This window comes from Aythya ferina (genome assembly GCF_964211825.1).
Source record: "Aythya ferina genome assembly, chromosome: 6".
Taxonomy (NCBI): Eukaryota; Metazoa; Chordata; class Aves; order Anseriformes; family Anatidae; genus Aythya; species Aythya ferina.
The window spans coordinates 31,507,639-31,522,598 of record NC_140303.1 but is presented as its reverse complement, the minus strand read 5'-3'; the positions used below and the strand labels follow the sequence as shown (position 1 = coordinate 31,522,598).

Below are 14,960 nucleotides of genomic sequence, written 5' to 3'. Positions count from 1 at the left end.
CTATTTGCTTTTCCAATCTTTTAAACTCTCTAAGCTGTGACTTGGATTAAAATCTTATTCTTTGGCAAGTTGCATCATCAACAAAAGAGTGATCTTCTTTTGCCTTGCTGTGTATTTATTTTTTTTATCAGAAGATGATGTAGAAGTATTTGAGGAAATACGTTTTTGTTAACCTGTAGCAAACTAACTATATGTATATTCCTTCCACTCTACTGGTAAGTAAAGACTCCACACTTCACTTATGCTGTGAATTGTCTGATAAAATGTATATGACAATATTTTTGTATTGTTTTGAATAGCTAATCCACATTGTTTAGAGAGTTGGAAAAGAATATCTTATCCTTTTCTTATGCCAAGTGAATTGCAACTAGGGTTCTGTGCATTTCCACTTGAGTACTTAGCCAGGATGATTGTAGAAAGTGTTTGAAAATAGAATGTTAGCCACAGCCAACATGAATGTTTTGTAAAAACATGTTCTTCTTCATAACCAGGAAACTACATTCATTCTATTGTGTGCTAGTTTTTTGTGTTTCTTTTTTTGTTGTTGTTGTTGTTTTTTATCTGTCCAGAGAGAGGCTTGACTGTTTAAATCATCTCACTCTTCTAGGTTTTGATGGTGATCAGTTTCCCAGGTACTTAGTCCACCTGTTGCCAGCTTACATTTCTTTTTTTTTTTTTCCTGAGTGGTAGCAGAATTACTTTCCTGACTCCTGGCATGCAATTTGAGTTTGAATATTTCATTTCTATCACTGTAGGTAATATCATGAAATTCTTCAGATACTAATTTTAGGAATATTACTGGGTTAAGCAAAAATAATGCTGGCAGCATGTAGAGCAATTTTAATAGGATCCTTGCATCCTCGATTTTCTGGATATATTTATTTCTCATCCTCTTAGGTAAAAGGTTCAGTGGGCAATGGGAAAAGTAGGAAACAGTGATTAAAATCCCCTTTATGATTTTAAGAACATGAATCACATAATTCACTGTATTATTCTAGTGAGAAGTAACAGGAGCTAGTGTTTTGTGGAATTGAAGACCAAAATTTTCTATTGTATTGCAGCTAAGCCATTTTTCATGTGCAGCAGTAGCAAAAGTGATGGATCTGTTTGATCTAGAGTGATGAAATGTGCTGTGAATATTGACATTTATCTATCCATACTGAATATCATCTGAATTTGTATAAGTTGACAGGGTAATTGGTTAATAAGCATACTAAAACATTTATATTACATTTAGCGGTGACATGGAGTTATGCATGGCTACCAGCATTTGCTAATTTTACAGGGAAGAGTAGCATCTTTAATAAGCTGAGTTCTAGTCACATTTTTCATTTTCTGCAAAGCTGTCAATGGTGCCCTAAAAATAATCAAGAGATGGTCGATCATACAGTAATACAGACAGTTTCTTCTCCGCCATCAAGACTACACATACCTTCAATATCAGGTTTCAAAACCACTTCAACAGCCACAGATGTTTCACTTAATTTTCACATCGTGTTAGAAAATATGTATTTTAGGGTATTTACATTACTTATAAAGTTTATGTACTTGGTTTCATTTTAATTTATCTATTGACTGTCACAGGTGTATGTGGGCTGTACAAATTAGGTACGTTTTACTTATAATTTTGGTCAATTTGAGGCAATATTTGTAAAAAAAATAAGTAATAGATTTTCCTAAACCAGTTGTATTACGTTTCCAAGTAATACACTCAGAAAGTGTAGCTGGGCAGGCAGTCCTCATGACTTCAAGAAGGGTTTGTATGTGCAACAGTACCTACTTTTTTCACCTGTTGGTTTAATTAAAAAAAAAAAAAAGTAATTTCTTTGTACCAGGGTGTCTTTATTTCTTATAATCTGTTGTTGTTGTTGTTTTGTTGTTTTCTTTGGTGGTGGTGGTGGTTTTTTACATGTTTAAGATCTAACTGTATAATCTCTTATCAGGAGGTGCTAAGGTACAGCCCTTTTTATAGAATAACTTTTCAGGTTACATCAGCTTTGAACCTTACTTGGGTCAGAAATGATGACTTGTGTCATGTGGGAAACAATTTCTTTGCCAAAAGTTCGAAATTCTGAAAAGATCAGCTTGCAGAAGGAAAAAAATAGCAATAGCACTCGATTTTGTTTTTCATCTCGGTGCCCAAAAGAACCTCAGATTCCCTTTAAGTTCTATAAATGTAATTATTCGAGACTCAACTCATGGCTTATAAAAAAAAAATGTAATTGCTGTCTTGCTAATGCAATGTATCAGCACTGTGTCTTGTCCCACTGGCTGGTGAATCACAGATTGGGCTGATAAACTGAATTTAGGAAGTACAACTCCCGAAGAGGCAGTTAACAATGGCAGGATGCTGCAAGTTCAGGAAATGCAGCCTTGGCTGTAGGGCAGCATTGGTAAGGGGGCATTTGTCTGAGGTTTGAACCTCAGACATGAGGCTTGACTGTTCTGCCTGGCACTGTAGGCAGATGTCTACATCACTTGAGGCTCCAAAATGTGTTGTACTTCTTCAGTAGAACTGCTTCTTTGTCATCCCATCCTTAAAAACCTTTACCTTGGTATTGTTTTCAAAACTAAAGGGGAAATATAAGCAGAATCATCAGAATAGATAACCTGGGACAATGGCCACAAGCTGTGGCTTGAGAGGTTCAGAAAGGACATCCAAAATATTCTTCACTGTGATGTTAGAGCAGCACTTGAACAGCTTACTGAGAGACATGGTGGAGTCTTCCTCCCTGGAGAATTTCTAAACTCAACTGGGAAAAAAGCCACAGGTAACCACATCTGACTTGGTATAGGCGTGCTGATAGTCCTCAGAGATGTGAGTTGAAGTGAATGATCCCACTGGGTCCCTCGTGTCCGAATTTGTAGGATTCTGCCAATAAAACATCAGGGGCTATGTAACTGTAAGGTTTTACCTAGTAAATGATAAATTAAGCAATATCAAAATAGGTTGACACAACATGTGCAGAGGATAAGAGGCAGTGTTAACTCAGGCCTCTGAGCAGGTTAATTCACCAATAAATGGCAGGTGCTATGTTTTTGTGAAGGAAAAGAGTCTAATGGCTTTCTTCCCTTGGATTGTGCCTTTCCTGTTGGCTTTGGAAAGGCTATTAATGGAGCGTATTATTTATCTGGTACAAATAGCCTCTGTCGACCACTTAGTCTACTCTGATCTTTTTATGACAAGCCTATTTCCTTTAGATTGTATAAATTTGATTTTTAGGCTCTTTTTTCACTGTCTTAATTCTGACTTGTATCTGTTTATGGGCACTGAAAAGTGACCTCATAGTTCTGAAGATGATGTTCTTCATTCTAAAACTCTCCAGAATTACAGGTAGTTTTGGCTGATGTATCAGTAAACTTCTTTGAATTGCCTCCTTTACCAGATGATTTGGGTGTCATTCTGTTGATCAAAAAAATCAACCCCTATGTAAAATTAAAATGGAAAAGAAAATCAAGAGGCTTCCAAGGTCTATTACATATCCTACAATCATTGTAAATACAAGTTCACTGGGATTAAGATTTGTGTTTCTTGCCTTTGGGGATAAAATGTCTTTGGAATATATTTAAATTTGGTAAAGATCTTTTATCATGGAGGTTTTGAAAATTAAGTTATAGTTCTTCTGCCTTAAGTTTAATTCAGTATTAAAACAGTCAAGTAGTTGCAACACTGATTAGACTTACATTTCATGGGATATGTAGACAGACTTGTTGCCTCTATACTTGTTGATTTTTCCACTAGATGGCATTATGCATTAACTGCAAGTTAATTTATAAACTTCGCTATAATTGAATGTGCTAAAGACTTTAAAAACAAGAAATGATCTATAGTGCTTACTCCTATCCTATGCAAGAGGGAAAGAACTGTGGCTTAAAAATCACTTGACCTACTTCTACCTAAGAGTAAGCCAATCCATCCTTAATGCATCAAATATGGATTTGCTCAAAGCAATAAAGGAAGTGAGCCATGGCAACAATATCTGATCCTGTGTGCTGTGCACTTTTTAGAATAAAACTCTTCCAACCTTTTCTGCATTTAACATTTGAAGAGTGACTTCAGTGCTGCAAATTGCTTCCTTTCTGGCTACATGGCTTCAGCTGAAGTAATAGGAAGAATCCTAAGTAAAGGCAGAAGATTGCTTTTAAATAGAGAGTCTTATAGGAGACTTTGTTTTCTATTTAGTAGGTAATTCAGGCAAGCTTATCAGAATAATTTATCACTGCAAGTGTAAATATAGGTAAGCTGTTGTTGCCTTCACCTAGGTAAAATGAACTATTAGTGACCCCTTACACTGCACAATTAGATGCTGCTCAAGAGCGAGGTTTCTAAAACAGAAGGTCCTAACTAGCAAAGCACCATCTGCAGTGGAACAAAGGTCAAACACCTTCAAAAGAAGATTTTTGCTTTAATTCTAAAATTTGTGGTGATTAGGCAAGGAGCAAGCAGCTCTCCCAACAGCAAGAAGAAGGCAAGGGCAAGGATTTGGTATGTGAGAAGCAAGGATGCAGCACTAGTGGTGCAGGGAGAGGAGAGGAAATGAAACAGGCAGGTAGAAAAGCCAGTGATGGAGGAAAAAAGGAACCATGAGGGTGAAGAATGTGGTGACAGGAAGGCCCAAATTTTTATGCCAAGCTTGCTAATTTTTTGTGTGTGTCAGTGTGTGTAGGCACATGGGTATTAGTTTTAAATCCATGATATGGGGGAAAAGATAGCTAGGTGGTCCTCTGGTTTTAACTTGTCTTCCATAACTACAGATGGGATTCTCAAAAGAGTGCTTATCATATTGCTGATCGGATATATATTGTCCAGGGTGCAGTTCTCTGCATTCTGTTTTCTGAGGTTATTTATATCTTGATTTGTTATGTAGAATATGAGAGATTCCAGGCTGGAAATGGGCACGTTATTTTATTGTGATGGTGCATGTTACTGTCTATGAAATCTTAAATAATATGTAAAAGGGGGTCTAGAATACAAACTGAGATGAACCAGTTTGATTGAGCTGGGCCAAAAATGGAAAATCATCCAAGGACAAGAAAACCCTAAATATGAGCTTAGTATTAAACAGGTCTCTTAAATTTTCCTGGTAATAAAGCATGGAGTAGGAAAATACTTTTTTAATTTTTATTTTTTTTTAACAACTTGTGTTTAAGGTTGTCTCTGAATTGGGTTTCTGTGAAGAGTACCTACCAATGTCTGTTGTAAAAAATTATCAGAATAATTGCCCTAAATTCAGACTGTTAAGCTATTTATGTTTTCTACTCAAAGCTTTATTTTACTTGTGGTAGCCCCTGAGTTTTAATAAAGTATAGTTTTAATTGCTGTATGCAGTGCATGGTATAGATAATGCAATTTATGATTCTTTGCCTTAGCAGTGTTTATAGTTTGTACTTGCCTGTGATGGTCAATGTGATTCAACGCTTCAGTGACACTGATGTAAAACATGTCACGGTACCTGCTTTCTACCACACTGTTATTAAGCCTTTGGAAGCTCAGATCAGCAGGTTGGGCATCAGGAAGTTTTGTATAGGCATCTGTCTTTTTTCCAACAGTAACTCTTTCTTTCTTCATCCTCCAGCTCGTGTTGCAGAGGCCAGGATCTGCTGATAGGTACATCATGGTATGATGGAGACTGTAGCACAAGTGAATGCTGGTGGTAGCGTCTGTCATCTGCTGTTATACCAAGGTAGGGGATCATTTATTTTATTTCAGCTGGTTCAGGCTCACTCTGTGCTCTTCTGAGATACATATATATATATATATATATACATGTATATATATTTGATTTTGAGTGAACTGCACTGAATCATGGGAAAGCAGACTGACTTAAGAAGCAATCTAACTGTATTTCAGCTATATTGTTGAAGCACCTATAAACTGCAACTCTGGATTAGAGTATAATTCCACTGAATTGGTGTAACTGCTTTCTTTTTGTCTTGAGATGAAGAGTTTGTAGGTTTTTGTTTGTCAGTAGTATCAGAAATTATTTTAAAATTTTATTATTGGTTATTTTTTATAAGCACACCTATTTTGTTACTAGGATGTGAAACTTGAAAGCTTCACAAATAGCATCAAATCTTATCATTAATACGCAGATTTTCATATGAAAAAGATTAGTGCAAGGCCTTCCTTTACTGTTTGGTAAGTGGTGAGCATTTATTGAAAATCAACATAAAAACCTTGTATTTGAAATGTATGTTCTACAATGTGGTCCAAATGGTAGTGCTCCAGGCCCCTTGGGGATTTTAATACATCCACTTGTTTAAGAACATATTGCAGAGTTGAGTAAATGTGTGAGAAGAGTGAATATTTGGAAGCATGGACTTTTCTGTTCCTAAAAACGCTGTTTTACCAGAGACGAAGCAAATTTAAAACAACCATTCATCAAGCAATAAATTGTATGAATGTGTAAAACATTCATTACAAATTCCCAGCACTTAGCAGCAGGAGTTCAACCCAATTGTACTTTGACATTGAAGCTTCAGCCACAAAATTAGACGGCAGCAACTTGCGTCACTTACCACAGGCAAAATCCATTTCAATCAATATTAAATAAGTGTTCTATGTATATATTGCAATCACTAGTTGGTGCTCCACTTAATGCACTACAAATTGTGACCAGTAGTATTTGGAGTGAGCTGCACAAATATTGTTCAAATGTGTGGTTTATAATGCAATAATATTATAATGCAATTTTCTACCCTGAGGCACCATACTGACATGGGCAATCAGACATAATCCAAAAACTCTAAACTGCTTTTGTGTTTAACTACTGAACTTTGGGAAAAGTTTACCTCTAATTCCTCATTTAAATTGGTCCATCTATGCAAAAACTACTTTTTAATCTGAAACTACCTCTTACTAGATCTCTTCTGAAAAGACTAGTGACAGTTTTATTGTGTTGACCGATTACTAGTGTTCTATTAGCAGTTCATTGCCTTACAGTAACATTAAGAACTGCTAATAGGATATTCTGTAAAGCTTTACTCAATCACAGCCTGTGCAGCAGCATTATGGCCCCTTTTGCATTACAGAAACGTAGTCTGACCTGTAGCATCACCTTCTGATTCTACTGTAAAATTGCTTGTCACCAGACAACAGAGCAATACTTCCATCAGTATTTATATTATATTTGATGGAAGTAATGCTAACCATCAGATAACCCTCCACAGTGCCAGGCTTCATTCAGGGTCAACACCAGTGGGAGAGTATGAGTGTCATGACTATATTCTTATAGTCATCTGTTAACAACTGGTTGTTTTTTCCAACTGACCGCATTTTCTGTGATCTGTAGACATGAAAGTGGTAATCATTGGGACAAATTTTTGCTGAAATTGCTGATGCAACTTCTGTAGAAGAACTGGAATGAATAAAACTGAGTGAAAGCTTCAATACTTGAAGCTTTCTTAATCTTTATGATAATCTGAACTGTATTCTCATTCTGGTAAATAATCGTAAGATCTTGTGGATTTCAAAAGAAATAATTTTGAAGCATGAATACTATTTTGGAATTATTGTATGGGGGAAAATAAATCCTGAAACGTGAAAAACAAAACAAAACAAAACAAAACAAAACACGTATTTGAACTCAGCAAGTGAAAGTGGGCTCCAGAAATTCTCTGTGGAGGCATTCCTCTGCTAAACGTCTTCCAGATGAATGGAAGTGCACCTGCACTATGAAACCCTGAACATTTATGTTGTAAATATCTGCATAGCTGGAAAGATCTTTGCTCTGGCACTCATTGCTGTAGGTCTACAGATATCAATATTCCTGTCTCTCAGAGACTTAGTAAATGTATTGTTTAAAATCACTGAAGCTGGGACTAACCATTTGCAAAACAATTTCTGGAAACCAGGCTTTCATCTTAGTCCCTCGCAGAAGATCTCCTTGGTGAGTGGGATTCCCAGCCACTCAGAAATAATGGATCATATGACTTCATGTTCAAGAAGACCTTGAGGATCCAGGAAGAAGCCTGTTTCTTCATCTCAGGCTTAGTAGCACAGAGGAGACATAAGCACACTTCTGCACTGTTCTAAAGGCAGGTGTAGGTTTTTTTTTAAGCAGTAGTACAAATTCAGATACTATTTTGAATAGTTGGTTACTTGTCTGTCTTTCTGAAGCAGCAAAAGCTCTGAGAAGACCATTCTTATCCCCAAAATTCAGACATCCCCAAACAATGGCACAGAGAGACCTGTGGAAAGAAAGGTGAGGATGTGTCCAGCACATGAAAAAAAAGTTGTAAGACAACATTTGGCACCATATAATTATTTATTTATTTTAGAAACCGACCTTCTAAATGATTGCAACAATCTCATATGTTTCCATGGGGTATTAACTTGAAAATTATGCTTTTAATATCAGTAGCTGTAAGCTTCAATCCATCTGTTCTTTCTGGCCCACACTACTGGTATCTGTCTGGTTGCTCTCACTGCACAAGAGTGACGCTTGGACTGATATGTTCTTAAGTAGAATCTCTTTTATATCTAAAAGTAAAAAAAAAAAAAAAAAAAAATGAAAATTCTATTTTACTTGTGCTGAAATTCTGGAAAATATCTATTTAATTGTATTTGGTAGAACATTTCTATGCAAGATAAATGCATGGTAAGTGTAAATCACAATACTGATACAGTTGTGGTGTATTAAGAAAATGATATTATTTGAAGGACAGTAATATGGTTTTATTTGGATTCAGAATGCCATCTGAGTTTCAAAAAATTATCAATTTTTAGAAACCTGAAAATAAATGAGCATTTATTAAGGCTTACCTTACATGGCAGAGCATGCAGTAGTGGCCAGGAATTTGGCACGGGACACACTGTTTGCTTTCACCACTGTGTGATTCGTGTGCTGCCAAAGGCATCAGCAACCTTGGCCACCTCTACACGATAAATTTTAGTGACGTCCTGTGCTGGCTGTGGCAGGTCTAATAGTTCAACCACCTGGTGAGGTCATCCTGAGCTTGTGCGACCATGAAGCTTCACCAGGCAAGTTCGATAGCTTCAGAAGCATCAGAGATGCATCAGTACAGTGACATCTGAGCTAAAAAGCTCAATTTCTCTGCAAGACTAAACTGACTCAGACACAGAGCAGCATCAGCTCTGATGTTTGTCTAAACAGAAGCTCTTTCAGTTGTTCATTTCTGCAGAGGGTTTTGAGTAACAAAATGAAAAGTGTAGTTTCCTTGCCCTCGGATTTTGGAAAATAATGTGTTTAATGATCAGTACACTGGCACTGCTGTCATCTTGAGCTGATGCTGTGGCATCCAGACTGGAGATGTGTGTATCTCTGCTCTTGAATTCTGCAGACATGCATAAAGGAACTGCAGACATCACAGCCCGGCGAGCTAGGCAAGCCCTCGTGCATTCAGCCAGTCCAGTCGGAGTTTTTGGTAGATGGCATTTAAGAAGGGAGAATTGTAATGCCACCCACTCTCTGGGATACAGCTTCATAAAGGGTTTTATGGGTGTAATTGTAGCTGGACGTGTCCTCCTGGTGTAGCTGTGTTATGTACACTGATGTTTTCCTAAAAAAAATAAATCCTTTGCGTAGTATTTTGATATCTACATATGGAAGCTAGTGCGTAGGAACTTCATACTATTATTGCTCGTGAGAACAGAAACCACAACCATTGCTGTTGTTCCCCACAGAAGGGAAGCCTTACCATTTCCTCTAAATTCTGGGTTCTCTGGAGTCCCAGAAGAGGATTAAGTTCTGCAAGCGGTCTAAAAGAAACTAGTGCCATACATAAATGTAGTGATGCAGGTGGGGCATGTCACCTTTATATATGTTCCCTCTTAATGTACATAGGAGGCTCCTTTTGGCTGGGAAGATGTCTGTGCACTTTAGTTCTCTCCAGCAGGTGTTGTGAGTACATTCATTGACGGATTTATGTACTTTTTTTTTCCACACTTTGTGTACTGGGCCTGGCTGGTCTGGAGCTAACTTTCCACCGTGTTTTTTCCACTGCTGAACAGTGCTGGCACAGCATCAAGGCTGCCTCTCCAAAGGCCAGTAGGCTGGGGGTGGGCAAGAGGTGGGCAAAAGCTTCATAACATTTTTGTTATGAAGGTGTTGGTCTTCCTGAGCAACAGCTACATGTATCAAGGCCCTACTTCCCAAGATGTGCCTGAGCATCACTTACTGCCTTTGCTATTTTTTTCCCCTTTCATTAAACTGCAAGGTTTGGATTTATTTTTTTTTTTTTTGCTTTTCCTTCTTTTTCATTTTCTCCCTCTCCCTCATCCTGCTGAGGACGGGGAGTGAGGGAGCAGCTGTGTGGGACTTCGCTGCCTATCAGTGTTAAACCACAGCACTTTGCCGTCTCATCTAAATGCTCTAGGATGTAAATTCTCTGTGGGTAGCCCAAGAGTGGGTACAGGTCAGAGGCTGACACCTAACAGGTCTTTTATATGTCCTCAAATGGTAGGATGTACTTTCTGTTGCCCCAGTCATTCTGCGTGTGAAAGCTTCCATCTGGTCAGAACCTCCTGCCTGACAGAAAGCACAGTGAGTTTCAGCTCCTCTCCCTCTCTCTAGGGCAGCCTGAAAAAGTTGCATGTCTTCCTAGCTACCATTGCCAGCTCCTGCACCTCTGCGTCACACTCCAGAAATTCCCAACCAGATGGAGACAGATAGCAAGGGCCATGCTAAAAGCCGTCACGTTGCATTAGAGCACAAACTCAGTATAGAGGCCAAGGCATGTAAGTCACTCAGCTGGTAAAAGGCAGATTGTCCAAAATATTAGGCAAGGTGGCCTGTTTTTCAAACCTATGCACTCGAAGCGGGGTGCAAGGATAACTGGAGATGCTCTTGTTTGTAGCCACTGCCAGTCCTTCTGCTGCTGATCCAATGGACTGTGATGGATCCAGCCAGATGTCTTACTGGCACTAAGATCAAGTTGAAATGGATGCAAATTTTGCCTTTGACTGGTATGGTTTCCAAGTGATGCTTGCTGTTAAATGAAATGCAGTGTGGGAGTACACACTGTTTGCAAGCTAATCTGTGTCTTGGGAGCAGCAACTAACAGCTCCATCTTTTTTTAGAGCTGAGAAAAGTAAAGCACAGTTTTGAAGAAAAGCTGATCTCTGCAGCCATGGTGACTTGAGAGGAGAAACTATTGGACTGCTGTTGTGCATCTTGGACTATCTAGACACACAAACCTTGTGGTCCTCTCCTTCACTAGTACTTCTGCCTCCTATGCTTAAATGGGGAATTGTCCTCCAGAGATCTCTTCATTGAAGAAAATGAATCAATACTTCTTCCTTATCTCTGCTCTTGTATATACAAGGATGTTTCTTGCCAGCTGGCTAACACTCTAGTACTGGATTGTTCAAAATACCTGTCACATTTGGGAGCAAGAGAGCAAATTTGCAGCTTGACCTGTCAGCCTGGTCAAGAACAGACTGGTTAGGATTTTGGAATGGAAATAATTGCTATTTTCAATCCCATTTTTCTGATGTGCAAAAGCAAATTATTTGCTCTCCTGCTTACTGTAGCACATACTCTCCCAAAAGCTGCTGCTTCCTATTTAACATTCAGTCTTCCTTGATCTCAGGTTGCAGAGAAGCACACAATCAAACAAACAACCAACCATGTTACAAGCAGTTGACTTCAAGATTAGGCAGGTTAACTGACCACATCAGAAGCAGACTTGCTGAATGAGGGAACAAGCAGGGAAATACAACAAAGTCATTAAAAAAAAAAAATCAAGCCCAAATAAAATATCAAACTCAGAAAAAGGTTGAAACAAAATGGACCACTTGTTTTTCAAGTTCCTTGATTTCAGGGTGAAAGATTCACAGCAAAATTTAGTTTTAAAATATCTGCTTTTTTCATTAGAAACAATTTAATCAATAAATGGTTAACCAGCTTTGGCAAGAAGACACCATGTGAGTAGCTTGTGTTGAAATAATTTATATAAATAAATTATTTTATTAAATTATTAATTAGAAATAAATTATAGAAAGAACAGTACGACACAGGTAAAAGACAAGGGTATTTGGAGGAAAGAAGTGTAATATTAAATTGAGTAAAGGGTGAACCATGAGATGTAATTACGCAGAAAATCTGAGGGAGCTCCAGTTAAGCTTCACTTAGGATGCAGAAGTCATTTGCCATATTAACTAGTGCACTCCACTGACCTTAATTAATGGTAATCTCAGCCATTCTCCTCCCTGATCTTGAACCAATTTGAGAGGCTCTGAGCACCAATATGCAGTAGCATGTGTAAATATCCTCAGAAAACCAATAATCAAAGGGAGGAAATGAAGTGCAGAGCATAGATTTGGCTATGATTCAGTATTTCTGTGAAATTTTTAATATAACTTAAGAAAATGCAAAGGAATGAAGAGAGGAGGTATGACTGTTTACCAAGAGCGTATTATACACTCGCTACAAGTCATTTCAGCATCTAAGAGGGAGAAAGGAGGAAATTCAAATCAACCTGTTTAATACATTTATTCTGATTCAATTTCATTGAATGATTTTCAGTTCGTAATGCTGAGCCTATAAATGAGCTTGCATTTTAGATTCTAGGTAACAAACCCCTTTATACTGCCAATATAAACATGAATGCTTCCCTTTGCCCTCAGCCAGCTGTAGTTTATGCATTAACAGGGACTTTCTGCTAGAAGCCTTTGTTCTTTCACAGAGCCACTCCTCTGGGATCCAGGCTCCCTGGCTGGTTACTGTATTTAGTTCTCATGACCCGCAGCAGGTGGATCTGAACCGCAGCCGAAGTCAATAACTGCTGAACCAGGGACAGGAAGGATAGTAGCAATTACACAGAAAACATTTTCTGAGAAAGAGTATTTCTCCTTTGATACTTCAAAAATGAAAATTGATATTCATAGCCACATTCTACCTAAGGAATGGCCTGACCTAGAAAAGGTAATAAGAGTTTAGATATTCAGTGCCTTATGTTATCAGCAACCATTGGTACCAATGTAATTCTTGAAAAATCAGTGAATGAAAGGTTCTCTTAGAAATTCCTGTTTTCAGTAGGTTTTTGTCTGATTTGATTTTTTTTTCAGATGTAAGATATTTGTATTAAATTACTATGCAAAACAAGAGTCCTATTAAGAAAACCTGGCTGTTACCCACTTTCTATTTAGACTCATGTCATTTTTTTGTTGTTTTTTATGAGACCTATAACTATCGAATGATGAGGCATAAATTCCATTTTCTTGATGAAAGTAGAGCTGTCAAGCTCCCAAATGGTATTCACTTTTGTTTTAAATAGGAGAAATAAGCAAAAGTTTGACAAGATTAATGTTACCTAAGACAAAAGTCATTCATTCTCATCTTATGCCCACAGGCATGAAAGTCATTCATTCATTTCAATAGGTATGGGAGAACTCTAAGTATGGTTAACTGATGATTATGATTGTTTTACTAATATCTGTTGTTTTTCTCAGTTACTGGGAAGGAGTTGCATATTGTATTACAAATACTAAATTTTAGTTGTCACAACACTGAAGCTATAAGTCAACTTGTCTTAACTTTGCATTTCTGCATGCTATTATTATTATTAGTATTTAACAACATAAATTTATGCTTGTCAGTAGCAATTTTATGACTCTGAAAAGTATTTGAGAATGGAAAGTGTCATTTAGGTTTTTATGTAATAATTCTACTCCTTTTCTTACTTCAGATTATCAAAAGCAATGTAGTCATCTGGTTCTGAATTAGGTTTTAGAGTTGTCCCCTGAATAATTATAATCACAACTGAATACAGAGGTGGCTGATCTAAGGATCTTGGATTCATAAGGGATCACATCTTGGATTCATAAGGGATCAGTGGTGCAAAGGGTACTGAAAAAGATCACACGGGTAAAACTGTATATATTGGTTATACACGCAAACAAAATCGTTTGCAATTTACAGAATTCTAAGATAGCTATCTTTTATAACTCATGGTAGAAGAGTCAGACTAGAAACACTGCATTGTTGGTTCTTCTCTTATTGTAATTCTGTGCTGGTAGCAGTTTGAATGAGCATTGCCTGTGTCTGCCACTGGTATGGAACCACTTGATTTCATTGTGCCTGCCTTTGACAACAAAAGAATGCCATTGTTTCAGCCATGCTCTTAGGCCTCGGGCACACTAACTGACACTCTGTTTGACACCATACATCTCTTTCACTTTACTCTTTTGAGGTTGATGATGGCAAACTCTCAGGTAAGCATTTTGTATGCATCAGCTCCATGTTCCTGGGACTTTAAACATGACAGTCCAGTATCAGTTAGATGTTAGCCAGAGAGCAGCTGCAAAATGTAAGGAAAAAAGTCAGGAGAAAACCTGTTGCTAAAAACATATATGGGATTATTTCTTCGTTAGTAGTGGAGAGTAACATTATTATGCATAAAGCCTCCTGGAAGGGAATGTTTGTTTCCTCTTTTACCTAGGAAGGGCTTTTTAAACATCTATTTAAACTTCCTATTTGTAATTGTAAGAGCTCTTCAATGGAAAACACATACACACAGGATAATGTAGGTGAGATGATAGGTATTTTTGAGAACAATTATTTTTGTATTGAGTGGATAGGAGTTTAAATATCTAGTCTACAAAAAAAAAAAAAAGACTACTCTTGTTTGTTTCAGATTGTGTAGTCCTTGTCTGTGCAATATCCCTATAAAAATCCCTATAAAAATTCTTTATTCTGATTTTGAATTATTTACATATTTTTGTCTGTCTATGATTTAAAAGGACAATAAGTTCATTGGTATAAAATCACCTCAAGAGTCCCTTGATGTTCATAGATGTATGTGAAAGATGAATTCCTTGTTGTTAATCCCTGAGGTCAGCTGTAGGCCAGTGTTGCATTTATTTAAATGCTGATTAAAGAGGCTAATACAATTTTTTTAAAGGTAATCTCTGTCTGCTAGTTTTTGTTTCCTCTTTTCGAAAGTTTGAGCATTTCAAAGGTTTGTTAGAAAGAAGAAAACAGAATTGAAAACAACCC

The 14,960-nt window shown here is 37.4% G+C and overlaps 1 protein-coding gene across 4 annotated transcripts in view; it reads left to right on the top strand.

Moving 5' to 3' along the window:
* The window catches only part of ACMSD (aminocarboxymuconate semialdehyde decarboxylase), a 45,389-nt gene that overhangs the window by 5,690 nt on the left and 24,739 nt on the right, over positions 1 to 14,960 (top strand). For 2 of the 4 annotated variants that reach the window (XM_084524259.1, XM_084524258.1), the window contains one exon: positions 5,577 to 5,684. In XM_084524259.1, the coding sequence (XP_084380385.1) occupies positions 5,646 to 5,684 (39 nt within the window). In that variant the 5' untranslated portion in view covers positions 5,577 to 5,645. Of the gene's footprint in view, positions 1 to 5,576; positions 5,685 to 12,689; positions 12,888 to 14,960 lie in introns of those variants that run through there. The other 2 variants (XM_084524260.1, XM_084524257.1) reach the window with 2 other exon arrangements.